This window comes from Homalodisca vitripennis, chromosome 4, assembly GCF_021130785.1.
Source record: "Homalodisca vitripennis isolate AUS2020 chromosome 4, UT_GWSS_2.1, whole genome shotgun sequence".
Classification (NCBI taxonomy): domain Eukaryota; kingdom Metazoa; phylum Arthropoda; class Insecta; order Hemiptera; family Cicadellidae; genus Homalodisca; species Homalodisca vitripennis.
The window spans coordinates 89,530,931-89,547,528 of NC_060210.1; the positions used below are offsets into that span (position 1 = coordinate 89,530,931).

A 16,598-nucleotide genomic window follows, 5' to 3' on the forward strand; every position below is an offset into this window, starting at 1 on the left:
AGCCAGCAGAAACTGGTTGAAATCATCAGGGCTAGTCTGGCATTTAAGGGCTCTGCTTGTATAATTGAATGATAAGCTGCCACACTGCTCTACATGGGTTATTAGAGGTAGATATTTTAGACATATTGGCAGTCTTCTTCACATCATCAACATTCCATCTGTAAATCTGCTTTGCTCTAGGGTAAAAAGAGTGAAATATGTTCTTATCCTCTACAGTAGAAGATGATTTTGGTCATGAAGTGCAAGAACCAAGATTCTAACTAGAGTCAGTCTAGGGATATACCAAAAAGTATCGGCGGTATGAGTTTTGCTACTAGCCCTGGTACCTGTACGAGCAGTTTTGAGTACTTCCAGAGGAAAAAATCGTCAAATAGTTACTATATTAAAAAGGGTGTTGAAAACATGTTAAGGTCCTTTCAATAACAGTAAATACAGAATGAAAGAAAACCAAATTAACTGTATTTGATATAACTAATATATTGCAATAAGAGTCCGGTAGATACTGAAGTTGGCTGCTTAAAAATGCTGTTGTGGGGATTGTATAATTTAAAAAAATTTATAAACCTTATTATTGGAGAATAAAGGTCAAGAAATACATAATTATAAACACAAAAATGAATTTATTATTTAAATTAACAACTCTTTACTGTAGTATTTTGCAACATTAAACATAACTAGAACTAGAACCAACTGATACAGGGTTACAATACATTCTTACAAAATAACAAGTGAAATAAAATATGCAACAAGCAAAGCCTTGGATTAAACATGTTTAATTCATAAACAAAAAAAATTGCAACAAGAAATATACACAGTTGTTTACATAATTATACAGATATATATATATGCTATGTAATCATATAAAATAAAAACAGAAATTATGCGATAAAATAATGGCCGTAATGGTTTATATAATTTGTTTGGCGTTTTATGTGCTGATATTTTCATTTATATAAATAACATTGTGTAGGTTACATTTGTACACGTAGATTTAGTATTTTGTAGTTCACTATATTTAAATATCAAAACTGCTTGATATATTTCACAGAACTAAATCTTACTTTTAATTCATAGGGTAGTATAAAGTTAATGTATTTCAGGTAATAGTTGAAAAAAGTGTTATTAATTACACAAATACAGTAAAATTACTCTACATATGTTACTTTAATTAAGGTAAAGGTACTCAGATTAATTAAGTGAACAATTTTCAAAAAGCAAAACTACAAAACATTCTTAAAGATGAGAAAGAAGCAACAAGCTATGTTTAAAGTTAAACCGAGAAAAATTCAAGAAAATATAAAACATTATTGTTAGGTAAAACACAAAAGTTTGCACAGATAGCAGGTACTTGTTTAAAAATCTAACTTTTAGCAATAATAATAGTATAAGTTTAGTTTTCCAGGCATAAAAACAAAATACCACACCACACACATTAAAAATGGTACTCAAATCAATATAAAATGTGTAAAAAATTACAAAAGGGCTCTAAAAAGTAGAGAGTACTACATATAACATTTATCAAAATTCAGCACACAAAACATCAAAACAAATTATATAAATGGGTAAATGACTTATGAAATGCAATAATTAATTATGCTAAAAAAATCAACTGCCAAAATTAACTTAATACTTCATATGAAAAAATTTCAAAAATTGACTTCAAATTTGTACATACTATTTCTACAATAACAGTGTAGTAATTTTTTTAAATAACTCCTAAAACATATCCAATTCATTTCACTAAAACAAATTAATCAGCTAATTTCAATAGCTGGTTGAGGAAATATCACACAAAATATTTCTTAGCAGTTCTTGACGAAGTAAAGTTTGCAATTGCAACGGCACACAATAATTCAACTAAAGCACCTTTCTTGCAATCAGTATTCTGATTCACCCGATCGATCTGAAATCAAAAAAATTATTTTTTTTAACATCAAATGTTTGAAGAAGAATTTATTTATTTAAAACATGGGCTTCAATGAGAATATAAAACTTTACACAAACTGTACTTAAACTCAAATACTGTTGATTCGTTTTAAATACTGACACTTAATTTTTCATGAATTTAGTATTGTAACCAGATCCAAAAAAAAATCCAAAATAAAGCAAAGTTGAGGTTATGTATTTCCTCTAGTACAATAATGATTGTATCATTGAAAATTGATGTTGAATATTTTATTACCATTACTTTAAACATTATTATAAATTTTTATTGGTATATTTCCTATGAGTTACAATATTAAGTCATAGCTTGAAGCAATTAAGCTTTATTGGCTTATAACAGTTTATAATATTACCTCATAATGTAAGTAAAAAAATTACTTCAAACTCCTATAAAGCGAAATCTGAGATACAGAATTAGAGTACATTTTAGGTTTCCTTGATCCAATGGTACTTACCCAGTGTAAAAGCCAAGAAGAGAAATCATGCTTAGCACAAATACTTTGTTTGTACTGGTTTAATAATTTACTTATTTGTGTTTTCCAAAGCAAAGCTGCGCTTTTCAAGAGACTTTTTCAAAGAAAAAGGCAAAGGGAATAGAAATATCAACCCAAATCTATTCCCAAAAAACCTTCCATTATAAAAGATTCTTATGTTGTTCTGCATCCATTTTCTAAATTCAACACTATAAGGATAATTAGATAATTAAAAGTTCAGGAATTCTTACTGTACTGCCATTGAAACACTAGTTTACTCAGCATACTAAGATCATCTGTGTGCATATATAGTGTTTTTGTTATATTGTGTATATACAAGGTTATGAAGCAGTAAGAAACCTTTTTTATAGACCAATTTGGTCTGATTTGTTACTTGCCTTGCTTATTTTTAATCAACTTCCATTTGTAAAGTAAAAATACTTTATACAAACACACCTTTAATTATCCATTCAAACTTGACAATATCTGCCCAAGGTTTTATTAAGGTATGAATGTTATTGTCATTAAACTAACTCGTTATTTGCTCCACGCTAAACCTTCACTCTTGCAGAATGGAATATAGAAGCTGAAGGTTCAAGCACAGTTTCAAGCACTTCATTATTACCATGTGTTGAACAAATACATAAACTCTGCAAATATTTCTTTATGATTGAATAATTTAACACACAAAAAAGTAATTTTGTAGGTCCCAAATATTGTTTTCTTACTACTTAAATAGTGCCCACGTATCATCATAGTGAAAGTGATAAAGAAAACTTGTCTTCCTTCAACTTTTCATGTTGAGGTATAGTTTTTTTCTTGTTCTATAAAGATGCCTTCCTAAACAGCTTTCTGACCAAATTCTTTAAAAGCCCAGTTCATGTATTACAATGAAAGTAGTTCAACAATTGGACACAATTATTTAGTATTAATTAAAGAGCATTTATTGGAACTATTGTCCAGAAATACATTCTGATCAAACTGACATTTGCACCATATCAAAATTATTGTCAGCTGATTGATAACTAGAAAAAGACATTCTGCAATTAAAAACACGTCAAAATCCTTCCAAAAAAACACAAATGAAGAGCCTTCTTTGTTGATATAAAATTTATACTGGTCTCTACTTTTTAAAACTCAATTAAAAATTCATTCAATATATTTTTAAAGTAAAGTCTCAAGAGTGTAGAACTATTTATCTCAAACTTTGGCATTCATTCTTTCGGTTAATGTAACATAAGAGGTCACTATAGTTTTAAAAATTAGAGTATTATATTCAGACAACAAGATGAAATGTGAGGATTTCATTGTACTAATTACTTATTATAGTTGGACTGCACAAATACTGTCGCCAATCATGTAGATAATCACATTGTTACAAAAACATTTAACATGTTGACTGCTGCAGATGCTTTATGGCACAAAGGCAGAGCGAGGCTCGGTGAAGGTGTTAAACATCTGCTGGACAGCGAAAACTTGAACCTACCCACTCTAACTAACTATTTCAAGAATATATTAGAGTTGGACCAAGAAAAATCCTGATATTCAAAGAATCCTGTTATAATGATAGGATTTGGTTCCAGAGGCCTTAATGGATCTAGTGCACATGTATAGGAGTAACTGGAACATGGTGTCAGCACACATTTGAACAGTGAACATTGTTCTGAGGCTTATTGCTTGTTTGTCTTATCGAGATTTGACTTATGTGATATTGCATCAAATTTGGCAAAGTGCTCCATTATTCTCAAAGTTGATACTATTCTAAGAACTCAAACTACTGATTAACTGGATGTTATGAGTAATATGTAACAATACGTCTAAAGGATAGGTACAACAGGCTGCACTCAACTGAACCCATTGTAGTAGGGCAACAATAAGGTAAAAACTGAGTAGTTATTTATTTCTCGTCCAAACACAATACTACTTTGATGTTATCTTAGGCTCTGTATCAATCAAGATATGGTTGAGTATCTCCTATTCCCTCACTAAAGATGTTATTTAAAATCGTCTAGATAACTCCCAGATTTGTTTCCAAAAATTATACATGTAAATTGGAAGTGTAATGGCTTCCAAGAAGATCACTTTTGCTACACCACTTGATAAACACGTTGATGAGTTAGTAAGATTTTATCACATAAAATTGGATACTTTTAAAATAGATATTCATTAAACTGAAATTATCCTTTTTCCGTGTTTTTAAGGTTTGAGATATCTGAAAACATCACTTCTTTTTCTCATGAATGCAGAACCATTTCCACCAGCTGAAATTACAACTTAAATTAAAAAATGAGTTTTTTGTTTTGTGACTACTTTTTTGTTTCTTTGAACTAATCTTATGCTAAAGAATTTATTTTATAAATACTATGCAATTATTTTATAATAATATATAACATAATTACTAATAATTAATATAAATCTAACGTAGATTAGTTTTTAGTCAAAATCTATCTTTTTAAAATTATTTTCTATTCCTAACACTCAACAGTTAGTAAAAATAATAATAACCAATTTTATTACGGATCATGCAAATGGTAGTTATTTTAAACTGATCCATGTGTGAAATTATAAAATTAATAGTAATAATATTTATTACTGTTTATGAATATGAAATCTATTTATTTATAGGGTGTAAATTGTCTTTCATATAAAATAAATAATTGCTAAGTAAAGATAAGAATATCTCTGTTAGTTGAGTATTTAGCATATGTTAGCATCTCAGACTACTCCCTCAGGGACTTGAAATAATGTAACAAACAGTTACGATCTTCACAAGTTCAGATTGAGCAGAAAATAAAAACATTAAGATATAATCAAAATTAAAACTCCATGGTTGACTCTGCTAACAGACCATTAGGAGTATAATATTTTACCTACTGGTCAATGGTTAAAATCTACACCCCATAAACACAAATGGAAATTAGTACTTGAAATATATTCAGGCGAAACCTTTCACCAATGTCCAAATTTGATAAAGGTATGTTTATGTTAAAATATCTTCACAGAAAATTGATTTGATTTATTTTGCATAAAACATTAAAGGATAAAATTGCTCTATACCTTATTACATTATAACTCTCTGCTCCTGATGAATTATAGGAATTAATAATTTTATAATGGTACAAATATTCTTAAATAAATCAACAGTATCCTAGTGGCAGTGCTTCACAGTCAGTGGTTTAAAGACTTTGTACTGTACAAAGTTTGGAGCATGTATAGTAGTAAAATTTATATGACTAAAACAAATAAAGTTGTACATAAAAATGGAAAGCGTCTCTACTTCTAAAATGGTATAACGATGAATAACACGGTTTTCTCCACAATATTAAGTTACTAACATAAACATGATCATTGATGATTTTAACAAAAACAAAGAAAAAATAAATTTTACATGTATTTCATACTCAATTTCTTTTAAAATTTATTATTATTTTGTAAGTGAAGAATTTGAAGAATGTAAATGATATTCAAATGAAAAAACCACGCAGATTACTAAGCAACATGGTTAGAAATAACCAACCACAAACAAAGCCTGTTAATGCTAACTTCTTTGTAGGAAACTGCACCTTTTCAAAATAAAAGCTCATAAGGAATGATAAAAGGTGAAGGAAGATCCGCTTTAAACTGACACGTAACACTCGAAAAGGGTAGTTTGTTAATATACTGTGTAAAATTTCAAGATGCATCAGATTAATAATGTTAATTTAATGTTAATGTTAACAGCTGTAAAATATGTTGCCACAGTCTGAAATTTTGTGGACACTCCAGTCAGTTGAAAAAGAAGGATAGGTTATTTATTGTTAAATATTTAATTATTTAATTTTTTATCTTCATACAGATTTATTTTTTTCCAAAATTTGGTATATCCCTATATAGCTTTGCAAAATAAATATTTTCAGCCAAAAAAATTTAATATGACGTTTAAAAATCTTATTTCAACTGATTAAGACTGTTCACAAAACTAACCAGCGCTTAATAGAATTATTTTTGTAGGAATTACAGGAATGTTTCCTATAGTATTTAAAATTAACACAGATTATAAATTAAAACCAGCATATAAACATTTTAAAGAGCTATTTTCACATTTTAAAAGGTGGAGTTTACTCCAAAGAGATGGAACAATAAAGTTAATAACAATTCTAATAAGAGGTTTTACAGAAAGAAGTGATAAAACATCAAATTGTTATGCCTACATACACAGCAAATTAGAGAAAATTTGCACATAGGCTACCTTGAGTGATCAACCTGCACTTTTTGATTCAAGACATTTTTCCAAATGCCAACCGATAAAATCCATGGGAGTTCCTTCTGGTAGTTCATGTTTCAGACGAGGAAGAGGCTTGTGGGGAAGAATTGGGAGAGGTGGTTTCATTGAAATCTCTAGGAACATCCTTTGAACTCAAAACCCTGGGGCATTTAGCCATGAGACCTTCGATCACCCCTGAACTAAATCCATGGGGAGTTTGAGCACGTTCTTGTAATAATCTAAATGCACGTGAAGGAAGAATATCATAGCCTAAACTGTCATCTACACCAGTGTAATAGTAAGGGTTGCCCCAAGTATTGTAGTAGTCACAATAATCATAATAGTTTCCTCCATACAATTCATGGTTTTGTATGGGAGGATTAATGGCAGTGTTATTGTTGGTTTGGCTGGCAGTCGATTCACTAATGGGCGAATGTCGAAAACTGTCGTCAGATGTTGAACTGACTGTGTCGTAAGGATCCATGTCTTCCTGAAGAATCCTCATAGCTGCAGCATACAATTTATCCATTGGTAATTTTCTAAAATGCCTTCCTTTCTTCTTTTGAAGCAAACTCTGTACAAGCTCTCTGACTAACCTATCACTTACAGTTGGAGAAGATGGAGAGTTTATGCCAGATGATGAGGACAAACTATCAGGATCACTAAGACTTGAAGTTTGCAAAGGTAGTGACAATCTCTCTTTAAGTGAACTTAAACATTCATCATCTGCACAGCTGCGTTCATTTGTAGTAGTTTGATTAAGTTCATCATCTTCTTGGCTACATTCATCTTGAAGTAACTTGAATAGCCTAGAATGAGTATTGGCTCTTTGATAAGGTGTTAACTTTCTTAATTCACTTCCACACTCTGGATCTGTGTCAGTTTCAGAAATATGCCTGCTCATATCTGAGGTGACACCAGAATCATCTTCTTCACTTTCGTCTTGTGACTTGCAACTGCTACCACGAGCCTTTCTTGGTTTCTGCTCAACAGACAATCGGTTATTAGCTTCTGTTTTTAAACTTTCACTAAAGAATACATCATCATCAATTTTTTCCTCTGCTCTACTATTATCCAACGACACAGCTGCTGTTTCATCAATTTCTTTGCTTTGCTCACTAGTTTCCTCTGAACTGCTGCTTGAAGAACTCGAAGAAGTAGATTCATCATCCTCACTAGAGGAGCTGTCATCATACAATAAGTCTTCAATAGGAATTCTCTCATGCTCATCATCCAAATTTTCTTCTTCATCTACTTTGATTGTATTTTCTTCTGATTTTGAATCTTCAATTTTGTTTACTTCAAATGTTTTTTCTGTCTCTTCACCTTCATCAGCTGTTCCAGCAGTTTCAACTTCACTTCCACTAAAATTATCACTACCAGATAATTTACCAATTCTAACTGTTTGTACACTTGTACTGCTTGAATCATCTTCCCAATGACAATCACTTTCTTCTGGTCTACTTTCATCACTCTCAGAAGTGAGATTATCATAAGGTGATCTTGAGCCAGATTTTGTTAAATGCTTTGGAGGCAAGGTGATACTTATACTAACATCAGCAGGTACATGAACTTTAGATGGAACATCATCACAGCTTAATTCTTTCCAAAAATCTATAGGTGATTCTGAAACACATCTAGCAATATCATTATTTTCCTTATCATTATTTGTATCACTACAACTCACAACCACAGACGGTTCAATATCACAGATACTTTCATTTCCATCTTTAAAATCTTCCATTGTATTTCTGGTATTGTCTTCATTCAAATTGCTATCTTTATTTACATCCACTCCATGTCTGTCATCTTTTACATCCAAACTATGAGAAACAGTTTCCTCAGATAATATAGATTTCTTTTTAGGTATTGTGAAGGTAACTGAAACTTCAGGTTCCTCTTCTTCAACTCTGTTTATTTCTTGAATAATCAGATCCCCTTCTCTAATTTCTTCTTCCGAACTGGATGACTTTATTTCACTATCTCCAACAATAACTGTAGTTACTTCTTCATCATTTTCAGTTTTACTGAATTTAAGTTTTAAAGGCAACCTAACAAGTACCATGGAGGACTCAGGGTCAACCAAATCATCATCTGTATCATCACCGTTGTCAAGAGTAGCTGTAGAACTTTCATTTTCACTTGTTTCTAAATCATCTACCTCTTTTTGTTTGACTTTTTTTATACTCTCACTTTCTGACTGTTCACTCTCTTCAAATATAACACTTAGCTGATGAGGAATACTATCTTGATCTGCAAATTCTTCTTCTTCCTCTTCTTCTTCATTGGCTTCCTCCTCATCAGGATCATCAGTCTCTGAATTTTGAGACTGAATATCAGAGGTACTAGAATCTTTATAGATCCTAATATCTGGAACTGATTTAATGGTTTGCAAACCTTGTGGCCTTTGCACATTATCATCCTCTACCTCTGTGTCAGACCCATCATCAGTTGTTGTCTCTCCAGAGTCCCCATTCACACTGGGTGAACAGTTTATAGATTTTGAATCTTGACTCATTTTTTCCTCTCTTTCTGAATCTGACACAAAATCACTACTGTATCCACCATTTTCATTCATTTGACTAGGAGTAATGATGATCTGAGGAGTCTGATTGCGATGTTCTGGATAATATCCCCTGTAGGGCTGAATTGGTGGAGGGTATTTTTTGAAATAAGCTGCATAATAATTCATCTCATCTGTAGAGGAATAACCACATTCATCAGAGTCACTCGTGTACTGTAAATGTTGTGGTGGTTGGGGTGGTGGAGTGTAAAGGTGGGGAGGGTAACCGTAAGGAGAGTACCCATAGTTCTGATTCATTTCAGCCATGTAAGAACACATGGCATTGTAATGGTCCCAAAACTGCTGTTGCTGTTCTGGAGTTTGGGGATAGTTGGGAGGGTAGTAATAATAGTTAGGATCAGGAGGAGGAGGAGGGTAAGGATAACCATTAGGAGCCCACATAGCCTCTCCTCCACTACAAAATTGCGGTGTTTTCCGTCCGTCTGACATTACCGCTATAACAAATAACACCACCAGACATCAACCACCCTGTCTAAAGATTCAAATTCAATAAATCCAAATTTGTGTGGCATCAGGCTATGATATCAACCCACTAAACTGCAATTTCTTTATTTGTTCTCAAATGCAGACAAGAATTAATATGTTATTTGAATATATTAAGTGTAGTGCCATAAAATTAGATAAAAAGAACAATCATAAACTTTGAGGAGGCCTTAGCATTTCTTTTTGTTTTATATATAGGCTAAACTTTTACTTCTACAAAAAATAACTCATATCAGAAGAAATATACATTAAGATTGCTACTTATTCATTCCTTTATAGGCTTTTTCTGACACAACCAGTAACATTAAGGTAACTTTTTGAGTTGAATTACTGTGTTACTCTTTTAACGACAAACTCTTTTAACTGAAATTACTGTAATTACAAAATGTTTAATATGTTAATTTTTTATTCCTATTACAGTAGTAGTAGTGTCAGTCTCAGATTGATACAAAATAATTGTAATACACATGAAAAGTAAACGTATTCAAAATCAGTATAATTTTAAACTTTTGTTAAAGAAATAATAGCTCCCCTCAAAAATAATTAAAAATTAGTTGGTTATGTAAGTTTACGATTAATTATATTAATAAAAACATTTGTTCTGAATGTCTGAAATAAAAGAATATTGTATTGATGCAAAAATCAATCAATATAATTTACAATAATCAGTAAGTTGTTATAAAAACTAATATAATTTTAGACAACAGTGCATTCATATATAGGTATACAGTTAAATAAGTAAAATGTTATATAATTCCTAAATGTTTAGGCTGGCCTGTGGCAACAATACCCCACACTGTTAAAATCTTTTTACAAAATTAAAATTATTTAGTTCTATTTGCATTCCATATACCATAAAAATACTGAATTAATCATAGACTGAGTCCTTAGTACGAATATATAGTATATTCCTCATTATAGTATAAAAGGCAAAGGTTTAAGATGCGCTTAAAGTATTAGGTAAAAATAATACGTTTATTTTTTCATCAAGGAGCTAATAATAAAACATTTATATTTTTAAGTTCAAATGTCACTTAAATTTTAATTTTTATATACTTGTGCAAATTAATGTTATTTAAGTTTTTACTTAATGCATTTCTTTTCAAACTTACTGGTCAGTATTATACTGTCTTAACACTTGTCATTTGAATTGAACAAAATAAATCAAAACATTTTAATTTTATTACGACTTTTATTCTTAAATAATAACCTCCTTTCATTGATTTGTTGAAAACTATATTAATAATTCTGTTGAAAACAAGTTGAGAAAAGAAACTTATGATCTTCATATTTTTGATGAACATTAATTTTAAAACATGATATATATATATATATATATATATATATATATATATATATATATATATATATATATATATATATATATATGATATATATATATATATATATATATATATATATATATATATATATATATATATATATATTGCATTGGTATTCATTCAAAGATAAAAATTTCCTTGGATTATATAATACTGGTAACATTTTGTAAGTGCTTCCTTGATATTTATATTGTAATTAAATATTAATAGTGATTGAATAATGAGATTCAACAATGAATGCACAACATAACTGATGTATGAATATATACAGATTACATATTTTATGTACAGTGAGTGAGAGAAGTTATGTATGTACCTGGAGCCTCATGACCTGCTGTCATGGCTTGCAACACACGGAAAGACCGGGAGGGGATGGCCCCACCCATATACTTGCGGGGTTCTGGAGCTTGTTGTTCCGATGGAGGTATGTACTGCTGCGGGGCATCTAAAAAACATCATGTACTTATTTTTTGCTTGATAAGATAACAAAATAATCACAACATTATCAATCCATAACTACAAATATCATGTACATGAGTAACATTTGAGAGAACAGGAAGAGACATTTGGAATAAATTCTTCACTAGAATCAGGTCCTTTTTGTGCAATTAACACATAAAAGGTCGTATCTGTAGGAGTCTGCCTCAATTTTTGAAATTCTGTAGTATTATTATGATTAACAATATCATTAGTTAATCATAATGATACAATGAACAATGAACTCTTCTTATTTCTGCTCATATATTCCTTCACAAGATCTTGACATCTGTTAGTCTTTTACTCACTTTGTTTTCTAAATAATTAAGATTTTGTTCTTTTCTAAGACACATTTTCTTTTAAGTACAAAAACATTTTTTATTTACTTGTAAAAGCTTAAAAAAAGTACATGTAGCAATTCCCTCTCACGTGACCTCCCACGTAGTCTAAATTTTACAACAAATTGTACGGTACTTTTTTTATGATATTTTTTAATGACTCAGTTTTGCAGATAATTTAAAGTAGTATATTATGGGACACAGTTAGTGAAACTAATCACATGATTTTTCAAAAAGATTTCGTGCAGAAGTGAAGCGAAAAATTATAAAAAGTGATTGTGAGCAAATTGCCTTCATGTGACCTCTCACGTGTTAACAGCATTAGTGGTGCATTTATTTTATTCTATTTAAATAAACTTTTCAGAAGAAAAAATATTGCTTTTAATAGAAACTTTTTAAACGTTCTTGTTAATTTTTAAATACTTTCAAAATGGAATGATCAATCATGACACTGAGAGAGCATACAAATCATTCCAATGGGCTACGAGGGATAAGGGTACATGACACATAGGGTGATATGTCATACGATCATGAATTTTTTTACAAATTCCAGCATTGGAAATGGCCAAATCTATACAAATATTTATTAATACGTTCAAGTCATACACTCACTTTTCATAACACAGCAAAAGATGAGATTATCTTCGAACGAATTGATATCACAAATTCATATGAAATTAAATGTTAATGGATATTTTAGCCAGCATCATGAACTAGTTAAATTTTGTTATAATGATAAAAATGAGAATTTAACAAGATTTTATGTTAATATGTGACTGTCTGGACATATTTAATATTTTGATGAAAGCAATACTCACCAGGTTGAGGGGTTCGGTTCATAGAGAGCCTGTTCTGATTCTGCTGCACGGGACTGTACATTTGGGGTACTGAAAAACAAAACACTTTTCAATCAAATACATTTCACATTTTCAATTCATTGAAGAGAACACTGTCTTTTTCTCTGACCCAACTGTTGTTCAATTTAGTACAGAGAACCTCTGTGAATCTTTCCTGCATCATCCTGGTGTAAGAGGGGTTAAAAATTAGAATTCCAAACATATTACATGGTTTATTGTTTTTAATATTAATTATGTACGAAAAAGTTAAACTACTTCTAAGGGTACATTTGGTAGAAGGTTCTAGAATACTATTTCCTACACTGGTTATGACTTGAAGGAAAAAACTGAATATGTGCAGAATAAGAGGAAGATGGAGGGGATTTCCCTCTTGTATTAATAAATATCATGTTTAAAAGTATGACCTTTTACTAATCCTTACAAGTATGAATAAAGTTTCTTTTGGTTAACGCAGAATGCTGAGCATGACCGTGTCCACCCACTTTAGCCCCAACATGTTCTCTCATCTGTTATGTAATGCTCATTACTTAGTACATTAACGAGGTTACCAAACAAATATATTAAATTAATTTAACCTTTTTAAGCATCCATGACCTCTAACATCTACTGTCCATGCGTCAATATGGAAATAAACTTGTAACCTGGTCAGAATAGATATTCTATTATTTCTTCCAGAAAAAATAAAATACAGTACAAACATAATAATTTTATGAACAAAAATAGGGTTTAAAACAAGGTTTTTGTTCATAAAAAAAAGCTATTTAAAAATTCAAGAGAGTGCCTTCTTTACCAAACGGTAGAATTGGACTTCAATTCAAAATTGAAGTAATAAGTGGTTTGTAATACAGTTTTTAGGTGGTAATTCTCTCAAAAATTCCATGGGTGGACCTCGTAACCACTGTTCAATGGAGGATATTCCTTAAACTCTTGAATCTCGCACCTTAATTGATGACGAAGCCAATTATTCATCATTAAAAAATGCTGCTTTAATTAATATTTTATCCAATGTACGCCCCTGTACTTAGTGAATGGTTTATCATCTGTGGTTATTGCAATTCTGATACTATTGTCTGTAACCATTAGCAATAATAAAATGATAATATTGTACCAATACAGCTTCAATTATCAAACAGAAACATTTTTAGAGTGTAGACAGATGGAACTTTAGAGCTGAAAGGAACATCATCAGAGGGGAATGAAACATTATTGCTTTAGCAGTTAATACAAATTAGCTGTTTCAATACTTATGCACATCTTACCATCAGTTTCTTAACTCCCTACATAAAACACAACATTTAAAACATTTCTTTCAATTATATATTTTTTTCTAGAATGATATTCAGGTATATACATCACAATATAAAACTAATATAAATTGTTAAAATATAGAGTGCTGACTAGCCAAAAACTCAGTTCAGGTTGATTGAATGTTTTTAAGACTCTATCTCAGAGATTGATATTTAATCTGAGAGATTGATATTCATTAGGATAGGATTTGACTTTGCACCAATTTATTGTACATGCAATCTAATCAAGAAGAAAAATTCAAAAGAGGTTTAAGAATCAATATACAGTAATTATATTTTAAAACGTAATTTGTATAACACCTCTAATTACTTTTGGGATAGTGCATGTTTTTAAATTTTTAAAAAGTACATCACTAGTTTTCTTTAAAATTTTGGAGCTTAACTTAAACACTGATCCAGCTCAGGAATTTAACTGTCTTTTTGGAATTTTTAAATTTTGCATATTTTAATACAAATAATCCTATTTATATTTACAGACTTTTTATTATTTAATATGTTCCCATCAGTTCTGGAAAACTAAAAATTGTTTCATTATTGAATGCCTTTTTAATTGTTTTGTAACATCTTAGTAGCAATACAATAATTAGAGAAATATACCTTACTATATTTCAAATACATATGATGATTAAAAGTAAATTTTCCCTAAACATAATGTAAGGCAACATAACAAAAGACAAAAATTACCTTATAATTGAATTTTTTAATATTACTTCATCCATTGAATTACAAGCATTCACATATAAACTAAAATGGCAAGTAAAACTCAATATAAACATTTCATTCCTACATACCACATTCCCACATGCAGCTGGTAGGAACCAGATTTTAAACTTGTTAACTACAAAGTATGCATGAAGTTTACCTGGAAGGGTTAGAGTGAGCATCGTAATAGTATTAAAATTGCAATTATTCACCACTCCAATCGGTTGTATCCCAGAATGGATTAAACCAGTTGAACTGTTTTGCAGTGTTGACAGTACAACCCAGTAGTTATTATTCTCAGGTAATTCCATAATCCCATATGAGTATATGTAGTAAGTCCAAAAAGTATGAAATGCATGAAAATTATTAAGTGACAGAATTATACGTTAAATTTAAGTATGTGTCCCTAAAATAAAATTTACTTCTACTCTGGCCATATCTTAGTTATGATAGCCATCTTGGATCCACAATATTGGACTTAAGTTTCATATTTTTTTTAATAGGTCATGTGACGTTTAATTTTACATTTTTTTGTTCATTGGATTGATATATTGAACATTTATACCACTGAATAAATGTAATTAAAATAATATGTCACAAGTCTGAAGACCCTATTTTTCTTGAAACATTAAACGTAAATCCAAGATAGCTGAACCAGCATAGCCGACAAAACTCAAAACTGGCCAAACAATAAATACCTTTTATTTTAAGGATACAAACTAAAAGAGAAAGGTTAATTCTGTCACTATTAAGATTTTCCATATATTGCATACTTTGGGAACACACTGTATTAGTTTAATAAAATAATTCCTACATCATAGACGAATAAATGAAGAAACCATTTTACCCATATTGCAACTTTAGTAGGTTACTTGTTACCAATAACTGTTAATTTATAGATTACTGTTTCCTCATGCATTACCACTGCCATATCACTGTCTGTAGTACAATTTCTAAATGTTCAATGTGTGTGTCTGTTTCTTGAATCGATGTTCAGTTGTAAGAGCTAATGTAAGGAATTCAATTCATTTTCCTACCAGAAGTTTGAATAACATTGTGAATGAAGTTTAAGATGATTGATGTGTTGTTGTTTTGTAACCTTAATTTACAAAGATAATTATTCTTAGGTACTGAATTATATTTCTTAGTATTGTTTGTGTTGTGGAGAGAACGTCTACTACTCTTGTTAGTCAAAAATACAAATACATATAGTTAGAGAAACAAAACAACAAAACACACGACGATAAGTGACGACTGTACCCTCCGTGTCATCTCCCGCACTGTCAGTCATAGTCTGCAGTATCCGAAAGGCTCTTGATGGAATCGCAGACCCTCTGTACCTCGGATCGGATTCGTTGTGGAGATATGTTTCATCGTCAACTAGCATAATGGTAGTGAATTATTTAACGTTTCAATTTCTTTTCATGCACTATACAGGCTTTTGGCCTGTCTCTGCTCAATAAAGTGATATGTTCAGAGATGCGTTTACTGGTAGCCATCTTGGTTCTAACCCCATAAGAACTTCAACTATGTTTCAGTAAGATAATTTTTGTGAAATGTGTCATTTGACAGATATTATTAATACACAAACAAATGCAATTTAATTTTTAATGGGTATTCGGATAAAATTACTTTACTTCATTGTTTGAATCTTCAAAAAGTATAAACTAAAAGCGTAAGAATACGTATTACCTACATCTTTAAAATGAGACATCTCTCACAAACCCTATGACCAAAAATAAGTGTTTGAAGTTTAACATTGTTCTTATGGAGTAAATACTCAAGGTTGTTTCACTACAGATGTTAAAGCAACGTTATTTGGAAACAATAACATCAATTACTTGTAA

The 16,598-nt window shown here is 30.5% G+C and overlaps 1 protein-coding gene across 4 annotated transcripts in view; it reads right to left on the bottom strand.

The window, feature by feature from the left end:
- Positions 1 to 600: 600 nt before the first annotated feature.
- Positions 601 to 16,598, bottom strand: part of LOC124359736 (protein piccolo-like) — a 121,822-nt gene continuing 105,824 nt past the window's right edge. For 2 of the 4 annotated variants that reach the window (XM_046812727.1, XM_046812726.1), the window contains 5 exons: positions 16,012 to 16,131; positions 12,704 to 12,772; positions 11,387 to 11,515; positions 6,646 to 9,678; positions 601 to 1,903 (listed from right to left, as the gene is read on the bottom strand). In XM_046812727.1, the coding sequence (XP_046668683.1) occupies positions 6,731 to 9,678; positions 11,387 to 11,515; positions 12,704 to 12,772; positions 16,012 to 16,131 (3,266 nt within the window). In that variant the 3' untranslated portion in view covers positions 601 to 1,903; positions 6,646 to 6,730. The remainder of the gene's footprint in view (positions 1,904 to 6,645; positions 9,679 to 11,386; positions 11,516 to 12,703; positions 12,773 to 16,011; positions 16,132 to 16,598) is intronic. The other 2 variants (XM_046812728.1, XM_046812729.1) reach the window with 1 other exon arrangement.